At 43.2% G+C, this 27,212-nt stretch overlaps 1 protein-coding gene and 2 pseudogenes across 3 annotated transcripts in view; 1 reads left to right on the top strand and 2 right to left on the bottom strand.

Annotated features, from left to right (window-relative positions):
- Positions 1 to 11,380: 11,380 nt before the first annotated feature.
- Positions 11,381 to 27,212, bottom strand: part of LOC104668434 (HLA class I histocompatibility antigen, A-30 alpha chain) — a 329,434-nt gene continuing 313,602 nt past the window's right edge. Inside the window, exons 5-6 of one of the 2 annotated variants that reach the window (XM_030928091.1) lie at positions 12,358 to 12,474; positions 11,381 to 11,409 (exon numbers count right to left, since the gene is read on the bottom strand). In XM_030928091.1, the coding sequence (XP_030783951.1) occupies positions 11,396 to 11,409; positions 12,358 to 12,474 (131 nt within the window). In that variant the 3' untranslated portion in view covers positions 11,381 to 11,395. Of the gene's footprint in view, positions 11,410 to 12,313; positions 12,475 to 27,212 lie in introns of those variants that run through there. The other variant, XM_030928090.1, reaches the window with a different exon arrangement.
- LOC104666164 lies at positions 12,517 to 14,566 on the bottom strand (annotated as a pseudogene).
- On the top strand, positions 24,236 to 25,241 carry LOC115896792 (annotated as a pseudogene). The gene has a single exon (XR_004056661.1). The product of XR_004056661.1 is annotated as a nucleoside diphosphate kinase A pseudogene (transcript).

The raw sequence follows: 27,212 nt of genomic DNA, 5'->3' as shown, positions 1-27,212 counted from the left end.
TAACAACTTCACTTTGACTGCATAAAAACCTACACTTTTATTCTCCCTCACCACAATTTATGGTTTTTATGCCACAATTTACATCTTTTAATATTCTGTATCCATTAAAAATTATTTTAGCTATACTTATTTTTAACAATATTGTCTTTTAACCTTTATCCTAAAGATGTAAGTGACTTACACACTATTACAGTTTTCTGAATTTGACTGTATACATACTTTTACCAGTGAGTTTTATACTTTTATATGTTTTCATGTTACTCATCAGTATCCTTCCATTACAGCTTAAAAAACTCCACGTAGCATTTCTTGTAAGGCTGGTCTAGTGATGATAAACTCTCTCAGCTTTTTTCTGAGAAACTGTTTATCCCTCTTGCATTTCTGAAAAGCAGCTTTGCTAGTTAAAGTATTTTTGGTTAACAGGTGGCTTTCTCTCTCTTTCAGCACTTCGAATATATTACCTCATTCTCTCCTGGAAGATGGCTTCTCCTGAAAAGTCTAGTGATGGCCTTATGGGCTGTTGAGAAATCTCTTTCCTCTTGCTATTTTTAAACTTCACTTTTGAACTTTAATTTTTATACATTGATCACATTATGTCTTGAGGAAGTCTTTGGGTTAAGCCTGATTGAAGACTTCAGTTTCATGTACCTAGATGTTCATATCTTTCTCCCAACTTGGAGAGTTTTCAGCCTTTTAAAATAAGTTCTCTGTCCCTTTTTCTCTCCCTTTTCCTCCTGAAAATCTTGTAATGCAAAAGTTAGCTCTCTCAGTGGTGACAGAACTAAATATCATAAGCTTTCTTCACTTACTTTATTTTTTCTTTTGTGTCCTCTAAGTATTTTCAAATGACCTGTCTTTGAGTTTACAGATTCTTTCTTCTTCTTCATCCAGTCTGCTACTGAAGCTATCTATTGCAGTCTTTCATTTCATTCATTGTATTCTCAAGCCCTAGAATTTCAGTTTGTTTTTAAGTGATTCATAGCTAACTTTCTATCTTCTTGTTTTGTTCATGGATTGATTTCCTGTATCCATATACCATCAAACTGTCTATTTGTGTCCCCTGATAACTTACTAAGTTTCTTAATGTAAATATTTTGAATTATTTTTCAGGTAATTTTTAGATCTCCATTTCTAGGCAGTCAGTTACTAGAACATTATTGTGTTTCTTTGGAAATGTCATGTTTCCTTGATTTTTCATGTTCCTTGTTACCTTGCATTGATGTACGCACATTTAGGGGGGTAGCCACCCCTTCCAGAATTTATGGGCTAGTTTCAGTGGGGAAAGACCTTTATCTACAGGTGAGTTGTGAGGGCATGGGTTGGACAGGGTGCAGCAGCCATGGCTCCAGTGAGGGCAAAGCAACATGGCATCCATGCAGCTTTGTCAGCTGAGGTCTGTGTTGACAAGAATTGCAGGGTTTTTCAGTGGCCAGTGCTATGGGTGCCCACAGCTGTAGTGAGGGCTGTTGGGGTCTTCTGTGGCTAAGGCTACTATGATTCTCCTGAACTCTTTTTTTTCTTAATGCAAGTCATGACCAAGGGAATCCCTCTTGGCACTGACTGGGTCTGGTTCATGAGCATACTTGCAGTGGGGGTGCCATCAGTGTCTGATGTGCAGCACCTGTGGAGCAGCCATGGCGCCACAGTCTAGAGTGCTATCATGCATACAATGACTATGTCTCCAGTTGTGGGGGTGGTGACGGCACTGGTGTCTGGAGTTCAGGTGCCTCCCCTGCTGTATTAGTAACTGTGTGCAAGGCACATGTATTTGTAGAGCAGCCAGGGAGCCAGGGTCCAGGGTGCAAATACTCCCATTGAGGCAGTGGCTCCAAGTGTCATTGGTCTGGGTGCTTGTGGAGTAGCCACATAGGCAGGGTAGAGCTCAGGCTCTGCAAAGCTTCCACTATTCAAGGAAGAGGGCATAGACCTGACTGCTTCAGTGGTGGCTCTGGTGTCCACAGTGTAGGCTCTCACAGAGCAGCCAATCTCAGGACACATACTAGCCCACAGCAACAGTAGTTCTGGTGTTTAATGATTGGGTGCATGCAGTGGCCAAGGAGCTGTGGTCTGGAGACAGGCATGTGTAGAGGGACAGTGACACTGAGGTTCTAGATGCAGGTTAGCTTGCTGTATTTAGAGTGTCTGAGGTGTAAGCATGCATGGAGCAGCTGTGGCTCCCAGGTGTGGGATGTTCACATAGTTGAGATAGGTAGTGTCCCTAATCCCAAGGTAGCACAACAACGTCTTCATCTCTGGAAGGTCCAAAGCAGTGATGGCTATTGGGTGCATCAACGTTGAAAGCTGCTCCACTGAGGACCATGGTGGCATGCACCAAATGGCTGATACTGGTAGTACCCACCCTTCTTCTTTGTTTCTAGCCATATCTGGATGTCCCAGGTATGTTGACCCCCGCAGTTATCCCCACCAATGTGGTTTGGTTATTCTTTTTGTTGTTGTTTATTGTTGTTCTACTTTGTTGCAGCAGGTTCTTAATTTGAAACTTGAGCCCTCTTACAATTTAGTTGTTGTATCCCTTATTTAAAGTGTAGTAATCCAGCCTGGACAACACAGCCAGACCTTGTCCCTACTAAACATTTAAAAAATTTGCCAGGCATGGTGCGACATGCCTGTAGCCCCAGCTACTCAGGAGACTGAGGTAGGATTACTTGAGCCCAGGAGATCGAGGCTGCAATGAACTATGACCACACAACTGCACTCCAGCCTGGGTGACAGAGTGAGACCCTCTCTCATTAAAAAAAAAAAAAAAAAAAAAAAAAATGTAGTATTGAAGTCCCCAACTATTGTATTGTATTTTTCTCTTCATTTTTCAGTTGGAGGCTCATCTATTTTGGTGCTCTGGTATTAGGTGCATTTATAATTGTTATTTTTTTCTGATGGATCGACACATTTATCATTACAAGTCCCTGTGTATCTCTACTTGCATTTTATAAAGACTATCTTATCTGATATTACTGTGGCTCTTTAGCTTTTTCATGGTTTCTGTTGACATATCTTTTTTTCACCTTTACAGTTTTAACCTATTTGTAACTTGAATCTCAAGTACATCTGCTGTAGACAGCATATAGTTTAATCTCATTTTTTAAAACTGGTGTAACAATCTTTGCCTTTTGATTGGATTGTATACTCCATTTCCATTTAATATTGATTGATATGGTTTAACATTGATACGGTTGATTTTGTCTGCAATTTTACTTTTTCTTTTCTATGCATCTCATGCTTATTTGTTCCTCTTTTACGTCTTTACTGATTATGCATGTGTTAAGTGGATACTTCCTACTATAATACATTAATTCCTTTAATGATTTTTCATTATCAGTTTTTTAGTAGTTGCTGTAGGACTTACCATATACATTTTGTCTTATTAGAAACTAAGATTTCTACTAATTTAATTTCCGAAAGATACAGAAATGTTTTACTTTATACTTCTATTTACTCCACTCTTTTGCTTTTTTTGTAATTTTGGAAAGTTTCTATTTCTTTTCTTTTTCTTTCTTCTTTTTTTTTTTGATGGAGTTTCACTCTTTCGTCCAGGCTGGAATGAAGTGGTATGATCTCAGCTCACTGCAACGTCTGCCCCCCGGGTTCAAGTAATTCTCCTGCCTCAGCCTCCCAAGTAGCTGGGATTATAATCACCCACCACCACATCCGGCTAATTTTTGTATTTTTTTTAGTAGAGATGGGGTTTCACCATGTTGGCCAGGCTGGTCTTGAACTCCTAACCTCAAATGATCCACCCACCTCAGCCTCCCAAAGTGCTATGATTTCAGCCTTTAGCCACCGTGCCCAGCCTAGGAAGTTTCTACTTATATGTCTTCAAAGTCATTGTTTAATCTACAACATAAAGTTTACCATTAATCTCATCTCACATCCAGTGTATTTTATGTCTGACATTTTCATCTTTGGAAGTTTGATTTTGACCTTTTATGTATCTTTCATGTCTCTGTGTAATGTTTTGAACGTACAGAATACATTTACAATAACTGTTTTATATTGTTGCCTGCCAATTCTAACATCTATGTCAGTTCTAGGTAACTTTAGATTGATTGTTTTCTCTACCTTATGAGTTGTATTTTCTTGTTTTTATTATATGCCTGGTGATTGTTTTGATTTAATGCCAGACATTATGACTTTACCAGGTTAGGTGCCAGATATTTTTGCATTCTATAAGTATTCTTGAACTTTTTATTTCCTTTTTTTTTACTTTTATTTATCTACTTTTTTTGAGAAGGAGTTTTGCTCTTGTTGCCTACACTGGAGCGCAATGGCATGATCTCGGCTCACTGCAACCTCTGCCTCCCGGGTTCAAGCAATTATCCTGCCTCAGCCTCCCAAGTAGCTGGGATTATAGGCATGCGCCTCCATGCCCAGCTAATTTTGTATTTTTAGTAGAGATGGGGTTTCTCCATGTTGGTCAGGCTGGTCTTGAACTCCCGACCTCAGGTGATCTGCCCACCTTGGCCTCCCAAAGTGCTGGGATTACAGGCATGAACCACCACACCCAGCCAAGCTTTTTATTTTTACTGGGACAAATTAAGTTATTCAGGAGCTGTTTGATCATTTTAGGTCTTACTTTTAATATTTGTTAGCAAAAAACAAAAAATGTTTAGTCCAGGGCTAATTATTTACCACTGCTGACATTAGACCCTTCAGAATACTCTATCCAATGCTCAACAAATTATGAGGTTTTCCCGTCTGGTTAGTGGGAACGGGCATTATTTCCAACCCTGTATATTACTGGGTAGTATTCTCTTAAGTCATTTTGGATAATTCTTTCCCTGTCCTTGGGTAGTTCCCTTATATAATATGCTGATTAACTGAAGACTTGAGGGGTACCTCCTGCAGACTTATAGTGCTTTTTATCATCAGCTGTCTTTTCCATGTGCCTTCATCTTGCATATTCTGGATGTCCTAGAGTCTCCGGACTCACAACTCTGTCTCCTCACCTCAGTGAACCTCCTGGTTAGGGCTCTGCCTCTCTGCACTGTGCCTTGGAAACTCTGTCCAGGAAGGTAGGTGGACGACTGTAAACCTTACCTCTTCCATTCCCCTTCTCCCAGAGATCATAGTCTCTGGGATACCTGCTGTCTTGTATCTGAGTACATAGCTAAATAGCCACCCATATATTATTTTGAGTTTGTTGTGCTTAAGGCATGAGAGTAAATCTGGTCCTTGTTATTCCATCATGGTCCAAAGCAAAAGTCAATAGACCATGATTTTTTAAATTTTTAATTCAACTAAATTAAAATTTTAAAATCAAGGTTAATTTTACTTCCTAAAAACTAAATTCAGTTCTTTTAAAATCAAGGTTAATTTTACTTCCTAAAAACTGAATTCAGTTGTTTTGAAAAACAGGTCATTTTTAGGTTAATACATTCTGTAGGCATTTTCAAGCTTGTCATAATAATAATAATAATTATTATTATTATTCTGAGACAGAGTTTAGCTCTTGTTGCCCAGGCTGGAGTGCAGTGGTACAATCTCAGCTCACCGCAACCTCTGCTTCCCAAGTGATTCTCCTGCCTCAGCCTCCCAAGTAGCTGAGATTACGGACGTGTGCCACCACACCCAGCTAATTTTGTATTTTTAGTAGAGACGGGGTTTCCCCATGTTGGTCAGGCTGGTCTCGAACTCCCGACCTCAGGTGATCCGCCTGCCTCGGCCTCCCAAAGTGCTGGGATTACAGATGTGAGCCACCATGCCCAGCTCATAATTATTTTAAATGTAATACTGGTTATGTTGTTTCATAATTCAAATATCGAAGCTTTATGAACCTATTATCTATTATTTCCACTGGTTCTCAATCAGACTGACTTTTCTCCACTTGTACTTTATACAGTTCATGCTCTGAGCGGCTTTTCCCTTGCAGAATTATTTGGGCAAATTCTTTGACATATGGGTTAAACATGCATTCCTATAGAGATTTTTGTTTCCTTCTTCTAATTTATGAATCACTGCTAATCCAGGACAATTATTAATCAAAATCATGCTTTGAGGTTATTTTGGCCCAAAATGGTAAAGCTAGTTTGGGCAAAAAATCTCCAGGAGTACTGGCTGGTGGTTATAAATTCTCAAAAACAGTTTTTGCTGGCTCAAAGACAAATTTCTTTAGAATACTCTTGTGTTGAGGGATGAAACAGATTTTCGTTTCTTACTCTGAGGAAACACATCTTTTGCGTCCCAGATTTTATGGGGTACGTGAAAGTGTCTCCTCTTATACTCCCTATACAAACAAGTTCTGAGAATTATTTCCTTTGCACTATACAATATGAAGCTGAGAAAAACAAAGCTAAGATTTTTCCAGATTTGGTAAATGCCCTCAAGATAAAAGCAACTTCTCTTTTTCTAAATCCTGTCCACATTTATATTTTGACCAAAAAGATTATTCCCTTTTTTATATTTCTATACTCTTGGGTGATTTTCACATTTCATCTCTTTTTTAGTTGTTTTTGGTGGAAGAGGGAGCCTTAACACCTAGTTCACCCTATTACTGGAAATGGAATCTCCATTTGCTACTGATTAATTCCTGCTATTAATTTGACACCAAGGTAGATGCTGGAATACAAGTACATCTATACCAATGCTACTCTCAAAGTACAGTCTGTGGGCTAGCACTGGTCTGTGGACTGTTAGTTAGCAACCCACAATAATATACATATAAAAATTGTGAGTGAACTATGCAAGTAAACCTCTACTTTATCTCATCCCAGACTAGTAATAGTCAAGCAAAAGATGAGCATTTATACCATGTCACTGGGTCTGCTAAAAACAGTATGATTATCAGCTGTTAATACAATAGTTTCAGTAGCACGGCATCTAAATTAGGATGGTTTTTTAGGTTTTTGTGGGACAGGCACATTAAAACTGGTGAATGTATAGATACTCTTCCTAGGAGCCTGTGCAGATAGAACAAAATACTATCAAGGGAATAAGTTGAACTATGTCATTTATTATACACTTAACCAAACCCAGGTTCCTGTAATATACTAGATAAAGTTCTAGTCTCAGATCATGATTCTAGGAATTGAAATTTGTCATTCTTTTTCCATCCCTCACCCCTCTAACTCCAGCACCCGAACTCTCTTCCTAAGTTGAAGAGTCTTATTAGAAAGCAAGGACTACCTCCTTCTACAAAAGAGAAAAATTCACTTTCTCCAACATTATTGCACCTAAACACTGCAAGAGGCTATGGCTGCATAATTTAGATGACCACATGTGGGTTTCTAACCAGGACGAGATGACACAGAGAGGCTGGGACAGTGAAGACTGCATTTTGGTAAAGATGGTGAAGCAGTTCTTAGGAGCAGTGGTGACAGCAGTCCTCGTCACAGGGCCCGGTGTCCACCATCAGGGTATCAGAGGTATAATAGTAGCATCTGTGCCCAGGAGCAGGGGCAGTGGTTTTTGCGAGAGATCTGAATTACGGTGGCTGTGGATTATGTTCCTGGCTGTGTAGCCTCAAACCTGGTTTTGTGCCTAATGTGGTTTGGCTGTGTCCCCACCCATATCTCAATTTGAATGTATCTCCCAGAATTCCCATGTTTTGTGGGAGGTAATTGAATCACTAGGGCCGGTCCTTCCCATGCTATTCTCATGATAGTGAATAAGTCTCATGAGATCCAATGGGTTCATCAGGGGTCTCCACTTTTGCTTCTTCCTCATTTTCTCTTGCCACTACCATGTAAGAAGTGCCTTTTGGCCGGGCGTGGTGGCTCATGCCTATAATCCCAGCACTTTGGGAGGCCGAGGTGGGCGGATCACGAGGTCAGGAGATCGAGACCATCCTGGCTAACACGGTGAAACCCCGTCTGTACTAAAAATACAAAAAATTAGCCAGGCCTGGTGGCAGGTGCCTGTAGTCCCAGCTACTAGGGAGGCTGAGGCAGGAGAATGGTGTGAACCTGAGAGGTGGAGCTCACAGTGAGCGGAGATCATGCCACTGCACTCCGGCCTGGCCCAACAAAGTGAGACTCCATGTAAAAAAAAAAAAAAAAAAAAGAAAAAAAAGAAAAAAAGGAAGCGCCTTTCACCTACTGCCATGATTTTGAGGCCTCCTCAGCCATATGTAACTATAAGTCCAATTAAACCTCTTTTTTTTTTTTCCCAATCTCGGGTATGTCTTTATTGGCAGTGTGAAAACGGACTAATTCAGTGCCCTTCCCCAAAATAAAATGAATACTAATACCAATTTGTACACTCCTTTATGTTTAAATTAGAAAAACTTGCAAGCAATTGTTTGCTCCAAGGAATGAGCGCAAAATCATTCTGGGGAGTAGTTTCAGAGGGCAGCATTCAGCTATTTTTTCATTATGCTGAGCTGTGAGCTGTGAGCCACTTCCTAAATCTATCTGGCTATACCCCATGGTAGTAATGGGGTATATGGTAGAAAATGACATTTATTTCTCAGCATCCTGTCTTATAATTAAAGAAACACATCCGCCTTAAAAATAAATAAAAAATAAAAATAAATAAAAAATAAAAAACAGAAGAAAGCAATATTTAAATGTGGGTCTGAGACCCCTCCCCATCCTGGGCGTTCTCCAGCTACTGATCTCAGTGATATCAAATGTGGCTGAACACCAGGTTTGCTGTGGGCTTGTTACAGAACACTCAGGCCTCTCCACAAATCCCCTGTGTCAGAATTTTGGGCACGGAGTCCAGGAATTGCTTTTTAACAAGCCCCACAGGCGAGGCTGATGCACAGCCTAGGAATCCTGGTCTGTGTTCTTGCCACCAAAAGTGGGATCTGGAGACCAGCAGCATCAGCGCCAACAGCAACGTTTTATAAGTAGGAAATCTCATACTCGATTCCAGATCAGCTGAGACTTAAGGTGATGTCCTGGTGATTCCTGTGCACAGGAAAGTCTGGAACTCCCTGGTCCATGTACCTTCTAGACCTTGGGTCAGGACTGTGTAGTCTGATCTAGGTGTGTTGTCTGATCAGATCCTTTAGCAACTGGAGGCCTAGTGTTCAGTCCTTGTTCCTGTTCTCTTCTATAGCCAATCACTCCTTTGGAGACGTCATACAGACCCAAGGCTTTAAATAACTTTTATATGATATCATCTCCCAAGTCTATTTCTCCTAAATGTCTCTAGATTCATCTGTCCAACTGCCAACTCAACTACCTCACTGGTATTTCTCAGCGGCATCTTAGATCCCACATCTCCCACAGTGACTGCCTGCGATGTCCCCTCCTCTCATATGCTCCTGCTAGTCTTCTCATTTTCTGCTGATGGCAACTCTTTTTAGTCACACAGTCTGACATTTTTGGTATCCTTTACTCTTCTTTCTCATACTCCAGATTTAGTCCATTAGAAAATGCTGTATAAGGTGATTGGAAATAGTGAGAATCCAATCACTTCCCAGTATTTCCACTGCTCACACCCAGTTAAGTAACCAAAATCTCCAGCCTGAAATACTGCACTCATTTCCTACATTCTCCTCACCTGCCTTGCTCATCTCCGGCCTTTGGATTCTGTTCTCAGCACAGCAGCTAGAGGGATCCTTTTTAAAAAAGAAGTTGTGGTATGTCTTTATTCTGCTTAAAACTATATCATTCAAAGTCAAAATCCTTCCCACATACTCCAGCCCTAGACCCACATGATCTGACCAAACCCCTGACCTTATCTCAGTGACTCTCTGCTCTAGCCATACCCAGTCCCTTGTTCTTCCCAGAACACACAGACATGATCCTGCTCTGGTACACTGGCACCGAAGGTTCCTACTCCCTAGAAAAAACTTCCTCCAGATACCCTCATGACAAATTCCTTTATGTCCTTCAAATATTTAATCAAAGGTCACCTTCCCAACAAGGCCCACGCTGACCACCCCAGCACAATAGCTACCTTCTCTGTCCCACAACCCACACTCTGATCACCTGTTCCACATCACTTACCACCTTCGACTTTCCTCATTTACTCTGCATATATTAGAGTGTATGTACCGTCTGCCTCTTCCCACTGCAACACATGCTCCACAAGGCTAGAGATTTTTCTGATTTTACTTCAATGACTTTTGCCAGATGCAAAAACATTCTGTCACATGTCTGGCAGACAACAAAGGCTGGCTGAATGAATGATTGCTGTAGAGCACCTCGCTATTCTAAAGGCAATATCTTTATTAAATAGCCTCAGGCCAAATGCTGTTTCACAGCAGCTACAGCACAAGGTCCCCTCACGCTGACATCGAGGTCGCCTATGCTTTTCTCAGAGGTGCTGCTTGTGTGTCCTCCCTCCCTCCCTGCATCCCTCCTCCCACACCAATCCCTCTGCACACTGCAGCATGCAACTATATTTCCCTCTTAGGAAAGAACAATCTTAAGACTATGAATCCCAATTTCCAAACAAATATAAATTTAAGTTAGACTGCTTTATAAATCCATGAGTTTGCATTAGAGTCCAGTGCTAGGATTACTACACTCAGGGAAGGGAGAGTGGGTAGGACAGCTGAGCACAAGAGGAGTTCCTCTAGAAAGTTACCTAAAATGAGCACTTGTGGCATTCCTCCTCTCTGCTAATTTCAGAATCTAGTTCTTTTAAAAAGGTTGTGGAAAAGATAGACAATACAATCCAAGAAAGAGCCCTGGAAATAGGGTAAAAGCTGCATGGGCTTGAAAATTCATCTAATACCACAGACTTCTGTATGCAGTGGCTGCCTTCCACCTTGTGGGGACAATGACAGGAAAAATGACTCCTGCTGCTGTCAGAGATGAGGGACACCCAGAGGAGAAAGAGATCAGAACTCAGACAACAGAACAGGAACAGGCATAGTCCTCTATGGAAACAAAGAAACCAAAAATAATGATACAAAATAGTAGGGCCATACCATAGCCTGACCCAGCCACATGAAGCCCTCACTGTCCACGGTCCTGGAGACAGGACAAGGCCCAGGCAACATCTGTGTCCCTGCGATCACAGGTCCTGGTGAAACAAGGTTCTGCTGAAGGCACACAAACAATGGAGCAGTGAAGATGACCAACCCAACGAATGACCACATCAAATTCCATGATGTACTGAGCACAAACTGAGCATAGGCTGTCCATACTCAGCTCCTCACAACCCTCTCTCTCCTGTCTCCATCTACACAGGCCCAGCACAGCAATAATGGATTCTGGAAGGCTCCCAGGTTTTAAGAGCCTTGCTCTCCTTTCATTAAACCATTAACCCAACCTCATGGCAAGAATCTGAAAAATTCATATCCAGGTTCTTACTTTGAATAGAGAAGTAAGTTGCAGCTCAGTGAAACTTAAAGTTAAGACATGAATAGAAATGTCCCAGCCTCACCTCTGCTGAAACAAGAAACTTGACTGGGGAAGACAGCACAAGTCAGTGTGGGGTGGTGGTTCTGTTGGCAGTGGTGGACCAGTCGCCCATTTCCTCACATGATGATAACTGGAACACAGAAATGTAGATATATTCACATGTCAGGTGCAGATATAGAAGTCAGGAGCTCTTGAAATTACAATGGTGTGTGTCAGAGGAAGGACTTGAAGAAATTTTGTATCTCTCAGTCCCACTGAAGGCAGTTGTCTCAAGCCACAGAAGAAAATAATCATAAACAAATCCAGGGCAGTTACTGTACCTGGTGACATTCTGAACAGCCTACCACATGCTTGAGATGTCCAAATCCAGAGAACCCCTCAACAGAGTCATGTCCCCTCTGCCTCATGCCCACCCACGTCAGGTCCCCCAGCGTCTCATCTTTACAAGCCTCATGAGACGCATCAGAGTCCTGGGCATAGTTGCTGCCTGGGGTAGAACAAAAATAGGAACTGGTCAGAGCCCACAGGAGATGTGGCTAAAGGAGGAATCTTATCTACACTGTCCCAGTGATCTCAGGGAGCAGCCCTCTAATCCCCTATACTAACAGGCAGCCTGAGCATAGCTCCCTTTTGTTCCATCTGTGAGAAAAATACAACCTGTGAGAGGTCAGGGAGGGCACAGGGCATGAGGTCCTTAAGGAAACAGCAAATCCTGGACCCCAGGAAAATTTCCAGAACTGTGACTGCAGACCCAGGGCAGGATCAGAAAACATGAGGAAAGCAGGTGTGGGGACTGGACCAACTGTCCTCCTGAGGTCTCTCCTCATTAGGGATCTTCCCCTGTGACCTGGGACTGCTGGGAGGTCCCCATCACCACAATCATCAAGGTAATAAATTTGTCCTTCATTTTCACATGTGCTTCACAAAAGAACAAGTGTTGGCACACAGGGCTCCAGGTTGGGTTGGCCTGTGTGTGGATGGTGTTTTTGAGTGATGAAGCAAGTCATAATTCTACCTGTGGCTTGAAACCCACAGTGGAACAAGAAAACTCAGACCCCACCCCTCACCCCTTCCCTACCTGAGCTTTTCTTCCTCCACATTACAGCAGCGACCTCAGCTCCAATGACCACAGCTCCAAGGAGAACCAGGCCAGCAATGATGGCCATGATGGGGATGGTGGACTGGGAAGACGGCTCTGGGAAAGGAGAGGAAGGTGAGGGGTTCTGACCCCCAGGCCTCAGCGCTGACCCTGCTGAAGGTCTCCTGCTTTCGCTGAGAAGAGATAGCTTATACTCCTTCTTACCCCACCTCAGAGTGAGGGGCTCTGGCAGCCCCTCATGTTGCACATAGCACGTGTATCTCTGCTCCTTTCCATAAGGCACCACTACAGCCACCCACTTCTGGAAGGTTGTGTACCCTGCAGGCCTGGTCTCCACAAACTCCGTGTCCTGGGTCTGGTCCTCCCCATCCTGCTGCCAGGTCAGTGTGATCTCTGCAAGGTAGCAGCCTAGGGATCAACACCTCAGGGTGGCCTTGTGGTCAGAGAGGAGGTGCTGGGTCACGTGTGCCTTTGAGGGGAAGAGTCAGAAAATTCAGGCACTTTGCATTCCTCGTGGGACACTCCAGCAGCACATATGTGACCATCCTGAGAATGGACAGGACACCTGGGGTGGGGAAGGGAGCACAGAACCCAGATACCAGCCTGAACACAGGAATCTGGGATAATCTCCTATTCCTTGGAAAGTTCGAGTCTCTAACGGGGGAGCAGGGACTTCTGGTCTTGACCTGAGTGGAGGCCTAGGGACTCAGAAGAGCTGGAATCGCAGCCACAGACACACTGAGTGTGAGGGAGAGAACAAGGCCTGAGAGGAAAAGTCCTGGTGCCCAAGGCTGCTGTAGGGGTTAAATGCGACCACGGATCAGTATTCCAGGGACTGTCTTCCCCTCCATTTCCTCAGGAACTTCATCCCTTAATTGTCCCGGAGAGCAGGGTGGGCTCTCAGAGTCACTCTCTAGTACAGGATCTGAAAACCCAGGATTCTTCCCATTCAGGACTAGAGGGAGGGCGATTTTCTAGCATTGGTCCCATTTTCCTATCATCCTGGTGGGAGGCCAGCCTGGGAGATATACAGGAGATGAGGGAGGCGCCCCCGTGGCCCCTGGTACCCGCGCGCTGCAGCGTCTCCTTCCCATTCTCCAGGTGTCTGCGGAGCCACTCCATGGACTCGCCCTCGCCCTCAGGTAGGCCCCAGCCTGCTCTGAGTATTTGTCCGCCTCCCATTTGCACGGTGAGATCTGAGCCACTGTGTTCGCGGTGGCCCAGGAGCGCAGGTCCTCGTTCAGGGCGAGGTAATCGTTGCCATCGTAAGCGAACTGTCCATACCTGCGGAGGAGGCGCCCGTCGGGCCCCACGTAGCAGCCATGCATCCTCTAAATAGTGTGAGAACCATGGCCCCGCCCCCGCGGTCAGTCTAGAACACCGAGCCCCGCTCCCGCCCCGACCAACCTGCAGGGATTTTGGCCTAAACTGGAAATTAAACCGGGTAAAGGCGCCCGAGTTTCTTCCCTGGTCGAGAGTCTGGCCAGGTCCCGCAGCCTCGGGGTGGATCTCAGACCCAGAGACTCTGGGGGATCTGGGCCGTCCGTGGGGGATGGGGAGGGATCGTGACCTGCACCCCGGGCTGGGGCCACTCACCGGCCTCGCTCTGGTTGTAGTAGCGGAGCAGGGTCCGCAGGTTCTCTCGGGAAATCTGTGCGTGGCCCTTGGCATTCCGTGTCTCCCGGTCCCAATATTCTGGCCCCTCCTGCTCCACCCACGGCGCCCGCGGCTCCATCCTCCGACTCGCCGCGTCGCTGTCAAACCGCAAGAACTGCGTGTCGTCCACGTAGCCCACGGAGATGAAGCGGGGCTCCCCGCGGCCGGGCCGGGCCACGGCGGTGCTGAAATACCTCATGGAGTGGGAACCTGGGCACGAGGAGGGGCTGAGACCCGCCCGACCCTCCTCTCTGCACGGCTCCCCGGTCCTGAGCGCCCGCCGCGAGGGCCCCTCGCTCCTCCCTGCAGAGGCCCTTTCCTTCCAGACCCCGCACTCACCGGCCCAGGTCTAGGTCAGGGCCAGGGCCCCCGAGAGCAGCAGGAGGAGGGTTCGAGCCGCCATGACCTGCATCCTTCGCGCCTGGGGAGTATCTGAGTCCGGGTGGGTGCACCGGGACATTAGTGCCGGGATCGCGGCGACACTGATTGGCTTCTCTAAAAACCCGGAACCCAATGGGAGTGAGAAGTGGGATCACAAGTATCCAGGAAAAAGGTTGGGAGAATCGAAACTCAGGGGAGTGGGCAATCCCCAACCCTGTGCCTCCCCAGTGCAGTCATCGCCCTCGGGGTCTGAGACCCAGAGGGCCACGCCTGAGACCTGGGACTTTGTCCCTGATCCCTCTTTTCCTACACCAAGCCTCTTTGTCATACTGTCTGCCTGAGTCCTGGTCAAGGATCTGTCTGTGGAAACCGGGGAGAGAACCCCCAGGCTGGACCCAGCCCCTTCCCATTCACTCATCCTGAAATCCTCATCCCTGAACTGGACTTTCCACTCCTTACCTCTCCCGTTGGGCTACCCTAGAAGAAAACTCACCCCAGGGAACTTTGATGCCAGAGAGTGAGCTCGCCCTGGGAATGGCGGTGTAGAGAAAGGGGTTTTCTCTTTAAACCTGGTGAAGTTGTGGCTGAAGGCACAAGATAGAGATTCTCATAGTGACCAGGTTTTTTGTTAGTTTATTAAGACAGTGGTTAGCACAATCTAACCCCTGAATAATCAGGATTCTAATCTGTAAAAGACCTAATTTTGCTTGCTTCATATATAAGTGTATCCAAACAGCACTGCAATTGGAGTCACAAAGCTTCTAAGTTTACTTTCCCAGACTGTGGATCCATGACTCTGGGTTGTTGCATTTAAAATTATCTTCATTCCATAGCCCGAGTTTCCCTGTGTGAGTCCAGGACATCTCAATACAAAGAAGCAGGATTTGTTACTGCATATTGTAACAAGGAGCCTCAAAATTGCAGTGAAGTCAAAATGCCTGTCATCAATGCTTAAGCACTGCTTGTTTTTATCAATTATGCACATCTAAGCAGTGTGCGTATTTTATTTGCATACTTGTTTTTTTTTTACTCTTATGTTTTTAATCATGAGGAGGTCATTACATTAGTTTTCGGCAGTCCCACAAAATGTATTAAATACCGAATGCAAAGAACCCCCTGCTAGGATCTTCCACTGCTTTAGAATTCTTTCCCTTTGCTCCTTTTCCTCACCTCCTGCTTCTCCAGCCATTCTCTCTGCCCCTCTCATCCCTCAAACCTTCCTCTCCCCTTAGTCCCTGCCACCCTGTCACTCCTGAATTGTGGCACTAACACCGTCCCTCACTTCCTGCCCATATCTGTTCTCCCCACAGTGCTCAGCAGTCCTGCTAATGTGACTCAGGTCAGTGTCATTTCTTCACTTAAAATGGTTGGGTTTTGGTCTACCACTTTGCTATGTTTTCAATTTGTCTCATTTTTTTGGTTTCTATTCCTCCTTTCCCACTTTCTTATGTGTTAAGTAAACATTTGTTAGTTTATGGTTTTAATTCTCCTAGTGGCTTTTAGCTATATTTCTTTACACTAATTTTTTATTGTTGTAAGAATTGAAACCCAATTCCTTGACTTTTCACAGTGAAGTTCAGGTAATATTAAGCAGCTGCATCCAGCAAAATAAAGGACACTTGTAACAGTGTAGTTTCATTTAACCTACCATTATGTTATTATTGTTGTATATATTACATCAATATACTTTATAAACTCAATAATACAGTAATACTTTAAGCATTCATATTAAGTCATTAAGAAAATGAGTGTGTATGTCATCTGTGTATGTGCATAATTTCTGTTAATTGTTCCTTTCTATATACCTAGGTCACCATCTAGTATCATTTCCCTTCAGCCTGAAGAACTTCCTTCAAAATTATATGTAGTACAAGACCCCTAGGAAATGAATTTTCTGATTTTGATGATGTAAGTGTCTTCATTTTTGCCTTCTTCCCCACCCTTTTTTTTTTCCTTATTGGGGCATTTATGCATAATACAACTCACCAGTTTTAGCTGCAATGTTTTATGAATATTGGTAATTATTTATAGTCATGTAACTACCACATTGCCCAGATAGAGAAGTTTTCCCTAAAAACTTTGCTCATGCCCCTATTTAATCCTTGCCTCCTACCCTCACCCCCTTCCTTCACTCAACCACTGCTCTGCTTTCTGTTACTGTAATAATGAAATTTCTAGAATTTAATGGACATGCAATCATGTTATGTAGTCCTTTGTTTAGTCTCTCCCTTGGCATAACAGTATTTGAGATCTTTCCATGTAGTTAAGAGTAATAATATTTCATTCATTTTTGTTGCTGAGTAGCTGCTGAGTATTGTTGGAATTACAGTTTATTCATTGGTTTCTCTATTCTCCAGCTGATAAACATGTGGGTTATTTCCGGTTAGGGTCTGTTATTAATGAAGCCACTATAAATAACTGACCAGACGTCTTTGCATAGCCTTACATTTTCATTTCCTTTGGATAAATAAATATTTGTAGAATTGTTGGGTGATATGATAAATGGATGGGTAGCTGTTTTAAGAAACTGCCATATTATTTTACAAATTGACTGCAACTTTTTTTTGCGTTCCTACCAACAATATAAGAGATTTTTATTTTTTCCATATTCTTACCAGTATTTAGAATTATCATGTCTTTTTAACTTTACTTATTCTAGGTGATGTGTGATGGTTTCTCACAGTGGTTTTAACTTGCACTTCTTTGATTAGTATCGTTGCTAACTTGTCATGTTTGTCTAAGAGATTTATTACATAGCTTTTGTGAACAATTTTGCAAATTTAATTAATTCCAGAGACTTTTTCAGAATTCCTTGTTTTCTACATATGTAATTAAGCTGAGAAAGATTCCTTCCTTTCCTATTTTTTCTTTTTGAAATTATTTGTAGTTAGTAAAGACGGGTCCACTATGTTGCTCAAGCTAGTCTCTAACTGCTGAACTAAAGTGATCCTCCCACCTTGGCCTCCCAAAGTGCTGGGATTACAGGCATGAGGCACCACACCTGGTCCTTTATTGGTCTTTTATTTTATTTTCTTGCCATATTGCACTAGTTAGGATGCTTGTAAGGTGTTTTAAATAAAAATGAGGAGAGCCACAACTTTGCTTTGTTGCTGATCTTAGGAAGTAAGCATGTGGCCTTTCATAATTGAATATGAGGGTAGCTGTAAACTTTTCATGGAGGCTCTTAACCACATTGAAGATATTGCTTTCGATTTTTAGTTTGCTGAGATATTTTGTCATGAAAGTCTGGATTTTATAAGTGCTTTTTCTGCAACAACTATAATAATTGTGCAACATTTGTTCTATTAATTAGGTGAATTGTATTAATTTTCAGATGTTAAACCAACCTTACTTTCCCATGAAAAAAACCAATGTGGCATGGCATATTATTCATTTTATGTGTATCTTAATTGGATAACATTTTGTATAGAATTGTGAGTCTGTATTCAAGAGGAATATTTGTTGTTCTTTTTCTTGGGATGTTCTTGTCTGGGATTTTTATATGGATAATGCTGGTGATATGGTTTGGCTCTATGTCCCCACACAAATCTTATCTTGAATTGTACTCCCATAATTCCCACGTGTTGTGGGAGGGACCCAGTGGGAGATAATCTGAATCATGGGTCGGTTTCCCCCATACTGTTCTCGTGGTGAATAAATCTCATGAGATCTGATGGTTTTATCATGGGTTTCTGCTTTTGCATCTTCCTCATTTTCTCTTGTTACCGCCATGTAAGAAGTGCCTTTCACCTCCCGCCATGATTCTGAGGCCTCCCCAACCATGTGGAATTCTAAATACAATTAAACCTCTTTTTCTTCTCAGTCTTGGGTATTTCTTTATCAGCAGCGTGAAAACGAACTAATACAGTAAATTAGTACCAGTAGAGTGGGACGCTACTGAAAAGATACCCGAAAATGTGGAATCGACTTTGGAACTGGCTATTAGGCAGAGGTTGGAACAGTTTTGAGGGCTCAGAACAAGACAGGAAAATGGGGGAAAGTCTGAAACCTCCTAGAGACTTGTTGAATGGCTTTGACAAAAATGCTGATAGTGATATGAACAATAAGGTCCAGGCTAAGGTGGTCTCAGATGGAGATCAGGAACTTGTTGGGAGCTGGAGCAAAGGTGACTCTTCTTACGTTTTAGCAAAGAGACTGGTGGCATTTTGCCCTTGCCCTAGAGATTTGTGGAACTTTGAACTTGAGAAAGATGATTTAGGGTATCTGGTGGATAAAATTTCTAAGCAGCAAAGCATTTAAAAGGTGACTTGGGTGCTGTTAAAAGCATTCCATTTTAAAAGGGAAACAGCATAAAAGTTCAGAAAATTTGCAGCCTGACAATGCAGTAGAAAGAAAACCCCATTTTTTGAGAAGAAACTCAAGCTGGCTGCAGAAATTTGCATTAAGTAACAACGAGCCAAATGTTGATCCCCAAGACAATGGGGAAAATGTCTCCAGGGCATGCCATAGGTCTTCATGGCAGCCCCTCCCATCACAGATCCAGAAGCATAGGAGGAAAAAAAGGTTTCATGGTCCAGGCCCAGGGTCCCCATGCTGTGTGTTGCTTAGGGACTTGGTGCCCTGCATCCCAGATGCTCCCACTGTTGCTAAAAGGGGCCAAGATACAGCTTGGCCTATGGCTCCAGAGGGTGCAAGTTTTAAGCCTTGACAGCTTCCACTTGGTTTTGAGCCTGCAGGTGCACAGCAGTCAAGAATGGAGGTTTGGAACTTCCACCTAGATTTCAGAAGATGTATGGAAATGCTAGGATGCCTAGGCAAAAGTTTGCTGCAGGGCAGGGCCCTCATGGAGAACCTCTGCTAGGGCAGTGTGGAGGGGAAATGTGGGACTGGAGCCCCCACACAGAGTTCCTACTAGGGCACTGCCTAGTGGAGCTGTGAGAAGAGGGCCACGATGCTTCAAACCCCAGAATGGTAGATCCACCAACAGCTTGCACTGTGCACCTGGAAAAGTCACACTCAACGCCAGACTGTAAAAGCAGCTGGGAGGGAGCATATACCCTGCAAAGCCACAGGGGCAGAGCTGCTCAAGATATGGGGACCTACCTCTTGCATCAGCATGACCTGGATGTGAGACATGGAGTCAAAAGAGATCATCTTGGAGCTTTAGAATTATACTGCCCCACTGGATTTAGGACTTGCATGGGCTCTGTAACTCCTTTGCTTTGGCCACTTCCTTCATTTGGCATACCTGTATTTACCCAATACCTGTACCCCCACTGTATCTAGGAAGTAACTAGCTTGCTTTTGATTTTACAGGCTCATAAGAAGAGACTTGCCTTGTCTCAGATGAGACTTTGGATGGTGGACTTTTGGGTTAATGCTGAAATGAGGAAAGACTTTGGGGGATTGTTGGGAAGACATGATTGGTTTTGAAACGTAAGGACATGAGATTTGGAGGGACCAGGGGTGGAATGATATGATTGGGCTCTGTGTCCCCACCCAAATCTCATCTTGAATTGTACTCCCATAATTCTTACTTGTTGTAGGAGGGATCCAGTGGGAGATAATTGGAATCATGGGGGCTGTTTCCCCTATACTGTTCTTGTGGTGTAAGAATAAGGTTCACAAGATCTGATGGTTTGTTTTGTTTTGTTTTAGATGGAGTCTTGCTCTGTCCCCCAGGCTGGAGTACAATGGCATGGTCTCAGCTCACTGCAACATCCACCTCCCGGGTTCAAGTGATTCTTCTTCCTCAGCCTCATGAGTAGCTGGGATTACAGGTGCCCTCCACCAACTCCAGCTAATTCTTTTGTATTTTTAGTAGAGACGCCGTTTCACCATCTTGGTCAGGCTGGTCTCGAACTCCTGACCTCAGGTGATCCACCCACCTCAGCCTCCCAAACTGCTGGGACTACAGGCGTGAGCCACCTTGCCCGGCTGATCTGATGGTTCTATCAAGGTTTCTGCTTTTGCATCTTCCTATTTTCTCTTGCTGCTATGTAAAAAATGCCTTTCACCTCCTGCCATGATTCTGAGGCCTCCCCAGGCATGTAGAATTGTAAGTCCAATTAAACTTCTTTTTCTTCCCAGTCTCCAGTATGTCTTTATCAGCAGCATGAAAACGGACTAATACAGCTCGCTTCATAAATTGAAAATTGTTGCCTCCTTTAATTTCTAAAAGGTATGTGTAAAATTGATGTTATTTCTAAATTATTTGCTACAATTCATCAGTGAAGCCTTCTGGACCTGGAGTTTCCCATATGAGAAGGATTTTGATTACAAATTCAATTTCTACAATCAATATATGACTGGCCACATTTTCTATCTCTTCTCAGGTCAGTTTTCGTTAAGTTTTCTCTCTCAAGGAAGTTGTTCATTTGCTTGTCACTTACTGACATAAGATTATCAATATTTCTTTTTGAGATCTAGATAATGTGCACTGTTCATTTTTTCTTGACATTGTTAATGTGCATCTTTTTGTCTTTATCAGTCTAGCTAGAAATTTATACGGTGTACTGATTTTTCCCCATAGAGCCAATATTTAAGTTCACTAAAATTCTATCTTTCTGCTTCATTTTTTCTATTTAATTATTATTTTCTTCCTTCTGCATGCTTTGGTTTAATTTGTTCTTTGTTTCCTATACCAGAAACTAATTTACTAATTTGAGACCTACCTTCTTTCTTAATATAGTCATTTAAGGATATTGATTTTTTCTCTAGTACTACTTCAGCTGCATCTCATACATTTGATATGTTGTGCTTCATTATCCTTCAGAATACAGAAGACTTTCTAATTTCTCTAGTGATTTCCTCTGAATAAATTGTCATATAGAATTTTGATGTTAACTTCCAACACTTGGTATTTTCATGATCATCTGTCTTAGTCAATCTGGGCAGTTATAACAGAATACCATAGTCTATGTGGCTTGCAAACAACAGAAATCTATTTCTCACAGTTCTGGAGGCTGGGAAGTCAAAGATCAAGGCCTGGGAAGAGTCAGTGTATGGTAAGGGCTGCTTCCTGATTCATGGATGTTTTCTTTTCTTGGTGTCCTCACATGGTGGAAGGGGCAAGGAGCTCTCTGGGGTCCCTATTACAAGGGCATTCATTTCATTAATGTGGGTTTTTGCCTTCATTGCATGATCACTTCCTAATGGCTCCACCTCATCCCATTAGAGATTAGGTTTCAATTCTGAGTTTAAGGATGACAAAAGCATTCAGTCCCACAGGATCATCTTATTGTTACAGATTTCTAATGTATTTCCATTATGGCCAGAAAATATATTCTGTATGATTTCAATGTTTTCAAATTTATTGTTTTATGGCCTGAAATACTGTTTCTCCTGGTAAATATATCATTCATACTTGAGATAATATGTATTTTTCATTGATGCGCATATGTATACAAATAAATTAAGTCTGGGTGCTTGTTAATGTTTTTCAATTTTCTATGTCTTTGCTAAATTCTTCTTGTATTTATAGCTCAAAGAAAGTTTTTTTTTTTTGAGACGGAGTCTTGCTCTGTGGCCCAGGCTGGACTGCAGTGGCCGGATCTCAGCTCACTGCAAGCTCTGCCTCCTGGGTTCACGCCATTCTCCTGCCTCAGCCTCCCGAGTAGCTGGGACTACAGGTGCCCGCCACCTCGCCCGGCTAGTTTTTTGTATTTTTTAGTAGAGACGGGGTTTCACCGTGTTAGCCAGGATGGTCTCGATCTCCTGACCTCGTGATCCACCCGTCTCGGCCTCCCAAAGTGCTGGGATTACAGGCTTGAGCCACCGCGCCTGGCCTCAAAGAAAGCTTTAAAATCTATAATCATGTTTGTAGAATTCTCCACTTCTCTAATTTTGTCAATTTTTCTTTATGAACTCTGAAGACTTGCTATTGGACCCATTTCTGGTTGCATGTCTTTCTGTTGAATTTACCCTTTCGTTTATGAAGTGCCTCTTTTTCTCTCTGGTAACATATATTATTTGAAAGTCTTTTATTGGTAGTAAAATAACCATTTCAATTCCCCATGCTTACTGTTTGTATGGCACTGCTTTTTCCATCAATTTTTATTGATCTGTGTCTTCATATTGAAATTGCATGTTTAACATGCAGATGTGTGTTCATTGCAGCAGTAGTCACAATAGTAAAGACATGGAATCAACCTAAATGCCCACCAATGGTAGACTGGCTAAAGAAAATCTGGCACATATGTACCATGTAACACTATGCAGCCACAAAAAAAATGAGATCATGTACTTTGCAGGAACATGGATGGAGCTAGAGGGCATTATCCTTTGCTAACTAATAAAGGAACAGAAAACCAATTGCCACATGTTCTCACTTATGAGTGGGAGCTAAATGATGAGAACATAATGGACACATAGAGGAGAACAACATACACTGAGGCCTACTTGAAGGTAGAGGATGGAAGGAGGGAGAAGATCAAGAAAATTAATGAATGGGTGCTAGGCTTAATACCTGGGTGGCTACTAATGGGTACAGAAACTACATGACAAACTCCCATGATACAAATTTACCTGTGTAAAAAACCTGCACATGTACCCTGAACTAAAAATAAACGTTAAATTAAAAAAGAAAGAAAGTTCATGTCTTGAAAAGAGCATATGATTGGGTTATTTTTTTCTTTAATTCAGTCACAGACTCTCTGCCCTTAATTGGAGTGTTGATTTATACAGGTTTTTGTCATTATTGATATGATAGGTTTTAGGTCTACCATGTTATTTTCTCAGTTTTCGTTTCTCTGTTTCTCTTGTCCTGACCAATGATTTCTCATCAGAAACCAGAGAAACAAAGTAGAATAACATCTTTAAAGTGCTGGAAGAAAAAAAGGTCAACTAAGAATTGTATATCCAGTACAGATGTCCTTCAAGATAAAGGCAAAATAAGGAGATATTTCAGGTAAAAGAAAATTAAGAGAATCTGTCACCAGCAGATCTGTACAATAAAAATTGGTAAAGAAAATTTTTCAGGCTAAAAACAAATGATACCAAGTGGAAAATGAAATTATCAGAAAAGATTAAGATGTCAGAAATGGTAGATATTAAGTGCAAAAGGCTATCTTGCTCCCCCTCCCCCGATTTAATCTTACTTTATATATATAGAACTGTTTAAAGGTAAAATAAGAAGTCTTTCTTATGGGGCTTATAACCTATGTAAATATATTACATATATTTTTAGTATAAAAGATGGACATCATATAGAAGATAAATGGTTGCAAGATTTCTATATTTATGTGAACTAGTACATTATTAACTGGGCTGTGAAATGTTAAGAATGAGTTAAGTTCTGAAGGAAAAAAATACACCAAAAAAATACTCAATAGATCAAAAAAAAGACACAAAAAAATACTCAATAGAGCAACAAATTCAGGAGACGGTTTTTTGAAAAAGTTAATAGGATAGATAGGCTGCTATCTAGACTAATAAGGAAGAGAGGCGATCGCAATAAGCACAATTAGAAATGACAAAAGAGATGTTACCACTGACTCTGCAGAAATAAAAATAACCGTCAGAAGCTACTATGAACACCCGTATGCACACAAACTAGAAAACCTAGGAGATAAATTCCTGGAAACATACACCCTCCCAAGACTGAACCAGGAAGAAACTGATTCCTTGCAAGGACCAATAATGAGCTCCAAAACTGAATCTGTAATACATAGCCTTACCAACCAAAAACAGTCCTGAACCTGATGGATTCACAGCTGAATTCTACCAGATGGACGAAGAAGAGCTGGTACCATTCCTACTGAAACTATTCCAAAAAATACAAGAGGAGGAGCTCCCCAACTCATTCTATGAGGCCAGCATCATCCTGATACCAAAACCTGGCAGAGACAAAACAAAAAAAGAAAACTTCAGGTCAATATGTTTGATGAACATTGACGCAATAATCCTCAACAAAGTACTTGCAAACCAAATCCAGCAGCCCATCAAAAAGCTAATCTACCATGATCAAGCAGGCTTCATATCCAGGATGCAAGATTGGCTCAACACATGCAAATCAATTAAGTGTGATTCATCATATACATAGAACTAAAGACAAAAACCACATGATTATCTTAATAGATCCAGAAAAGCCTTTTGATAAAATTCAACATTCCTTTATGTTAAAAACACTCAATAGCAAGTGCTGTGAACCACATGGGTCCCTAGGAGCGTTTCGGGTCCTGGCGGCTGCAGCAGGAGTTCAAACCTAAGCAGCTGGAAGGGACCATGGCCAACTGTGAGCATACCTTCATTGCAATCAAACCAGATGGGGTCCAGTGGGGTCTTGTCGGAGAGATTATCAAGCGTTTTGAGCAGAAAAGATTCCACCTTGTTGGTCTGAAATTCATGCAAGCTTCTGAAGACCTTCTCAAGGAACACTACATTGACCTGAAGGACCGTCCATTCTTTGTTGGCCTGGTGAAATACATGCACTCAGGGCCGGTAGTTGCCATGGTGTGGGAGGGGCTGAATGTGGTGAAGACAGGCCGAGTCATGCTCAGGGAGACCAACCCTGTGGACTCCAAGCCTGGGACCATCCGTGGAGACTTCTGCATACAAATTGGCAGGAACATTATACATGGCAGTGATTCCGTGGAGAGTGCAGAGAAGGAGATCGGCTTGTGGTTTCACCCTGAGGAACTGGTAGATTATGTGAGCTGCGTTCAGAACTGGATCTATGAATGACAGGAGGGCAGGCCACAATGCTTTTCACATCCATTTTCCCCTCCTTCCCATGGGCAGAGGACCAGGCTGCAGGAAATCTAGTTATTTAAAGGAACTTCGTCATACTTTGGAAGGAAGCTCTTGGAGCTGAGTGCTCCCTGTAGTGTTACCATCCCTTACCATCTGATTAAAATGCTTCCTCCTAATGTTTAAAACAAAAACAAAAAAACAATAAACTAGGTATTGAAGGAACATACCTCAAAATAATAAGACCCATCTATGACAAACCAACAGCCAACATCACACTAAATGGGAGAAGCATTCCCCTTGAAACCAAGCACAAGACAAAGCTGCCTTCTCTCACCACTCCTATTGAACACAGCATTGGAAGTCCTGGCCAGAGCAATAAGGCAAGAGAAAGAAATAAAGGGCACCTAAATAGGAAAAGGGGATGTCAGACTAACCATTTGTAGTTGACTACCAGCAAATATTCCCTCAAGGCCCACGGGCTCTTGTATTAGCTCATGGTGAATGCTGCCTACTAGTCTTTAATTGATTAAAATGTATAATGTGTTTCACTTGTGTATTAGTCTGTTTTCACACTGCTGGTAAAGACATACTTGAGACCAGGCAATTTACAAAAGAAAGAGGTTTAACGGAGTTAACAGTTCCACATGGCTGGGGAGGCCTCACGATCATGGTGGAAGGCAAGGAGGAGCAAGTCACATCTTGCGTGGATGGCAGCAGGCAAGGAGAGAGAGCTCGTGCAGGAAAACTCCATTTTTAAAAAACCATCAGATCTCAGCTGGGCGCGGTGGCTCACGTCTGTAATTCCAGCACTTTGGGAGGCTGAGGCGGGGTATCACGAGGTCAAGAGATTGAGACCATCTTGGCCAACATGGTGGAACCCCGTCTGTACTAAAAATACAAAAATTCGCTGGGCGTGGTGGTACATGCCTATAGTCCCAGCTACTCCGGAGGCTGAGGCAGGAGAATCGCTTGAACCCAGGAGGTGGAGGTTGCAGTAAGCCACGGCACTCCAGCCTGGCAACAGAGCGAGAGTCCCTCTCAGAAAAAACAAAACAAAACAAACAGAAAAACCCCATCAGATCTCATGAGACTCATCCACTATCAGTTTGGTCCTCCCCATCGCACACCCAGGTCAGTGTGATCTCCACAGGGTAGAAGTCCAGGGCCCAGCACCTCCGGGTGGCCTCATGGTCAGATAGGGCGGTTGATCACGTGTGTCTTTGGGGGGTCTGAGGGGAAGAGTCAGAAAATTCAGACACTTTGCACTCCTCATGGGACACTCCAGCAGCGCCCATGTGACCATCCTGAGAATGGACAGGACACCTGGGGTCGGGGAGAGAGCGCAAAACCCAGACACCAGCCTGGGATTTATCACAGGAATATTTATCACAGGAATCTGGGATAATGTTCCTATTCCGTGTAAAGGTCTAGAATCTGGATAATGCAGCCCAGGTTGAGAGGTTCCAGGTCTCTGAGGACTTAAGCTTCTGACCCAGATAGAAGCCAGGAGACGCAGAAAGGCTGAAATCAGACCTTCAAAGACACTGCGTGTGAGGCAGAGAACAAGGTCTGAGAGAAAATCGCCCTGTGGTACCCAAAGCTGCTGCAGGGGACAAAGGGAGTCACTGATCAGTATTCTAGGGATTGTCTTCCCCTCCATTCCCTCAGAGACTTCATCACTTAATTGTCCCTCAGAGTCACGTCTCAGGATATGAAACCCAGAGGGACAGCGATATTCTACCATTGATTCCATTTTCCTTCCCTCCTCGTGGGAGGCCAGCCAGGAGATCTACAGATCAGGGAGATGCCCCACCGCCCCTGGCACCCGCACGCTATAGGGTCTCCTTCCCATACTCCAGGTATCTGTGTAGGGACTACACACACAGGCTCTCCAGGTAGGCCCTGGATTGCTCTGCCTCTTCGACCTACTCCTACTTGGACTCGGTGATCTGAGCCGCCGTAGTCCAGGAGCACAGGTGCTCGTTCAGGGCGGGGTAATCCTTGTAGTCTTAGGCATGCTGCTCATACCCGCGGAGGAAGTGGCCCTTGGAACCCACTACTCAGCCAAACATCTTCTGGAAGGTGTGAGACTCTGGCCCCTCCCCCACGCTCAGCCCCGCCCACTAAGCCCCGCCCCCACCCGA

This window comes from Rhinopithecus roxellana, chromosome 4 (genome assembly GCF_007565055.1).
Source record: "Rhinopithecus roxellana isolate Shanxi Qingling chromosome 4, ASM756505v1, whole genome shotgun sequence".
Lineage (NCBI taxonomy): Eukaryota > Metazoa > Chordata > Mammalia > Primates > Cercopithecidae > Rhinopithecus > Rhinopithecus roxellana.
Note: the sequence above shows the minus strand (reverse complement) of the source record. Positions and strands in the feature narration are given on the sequence as shown.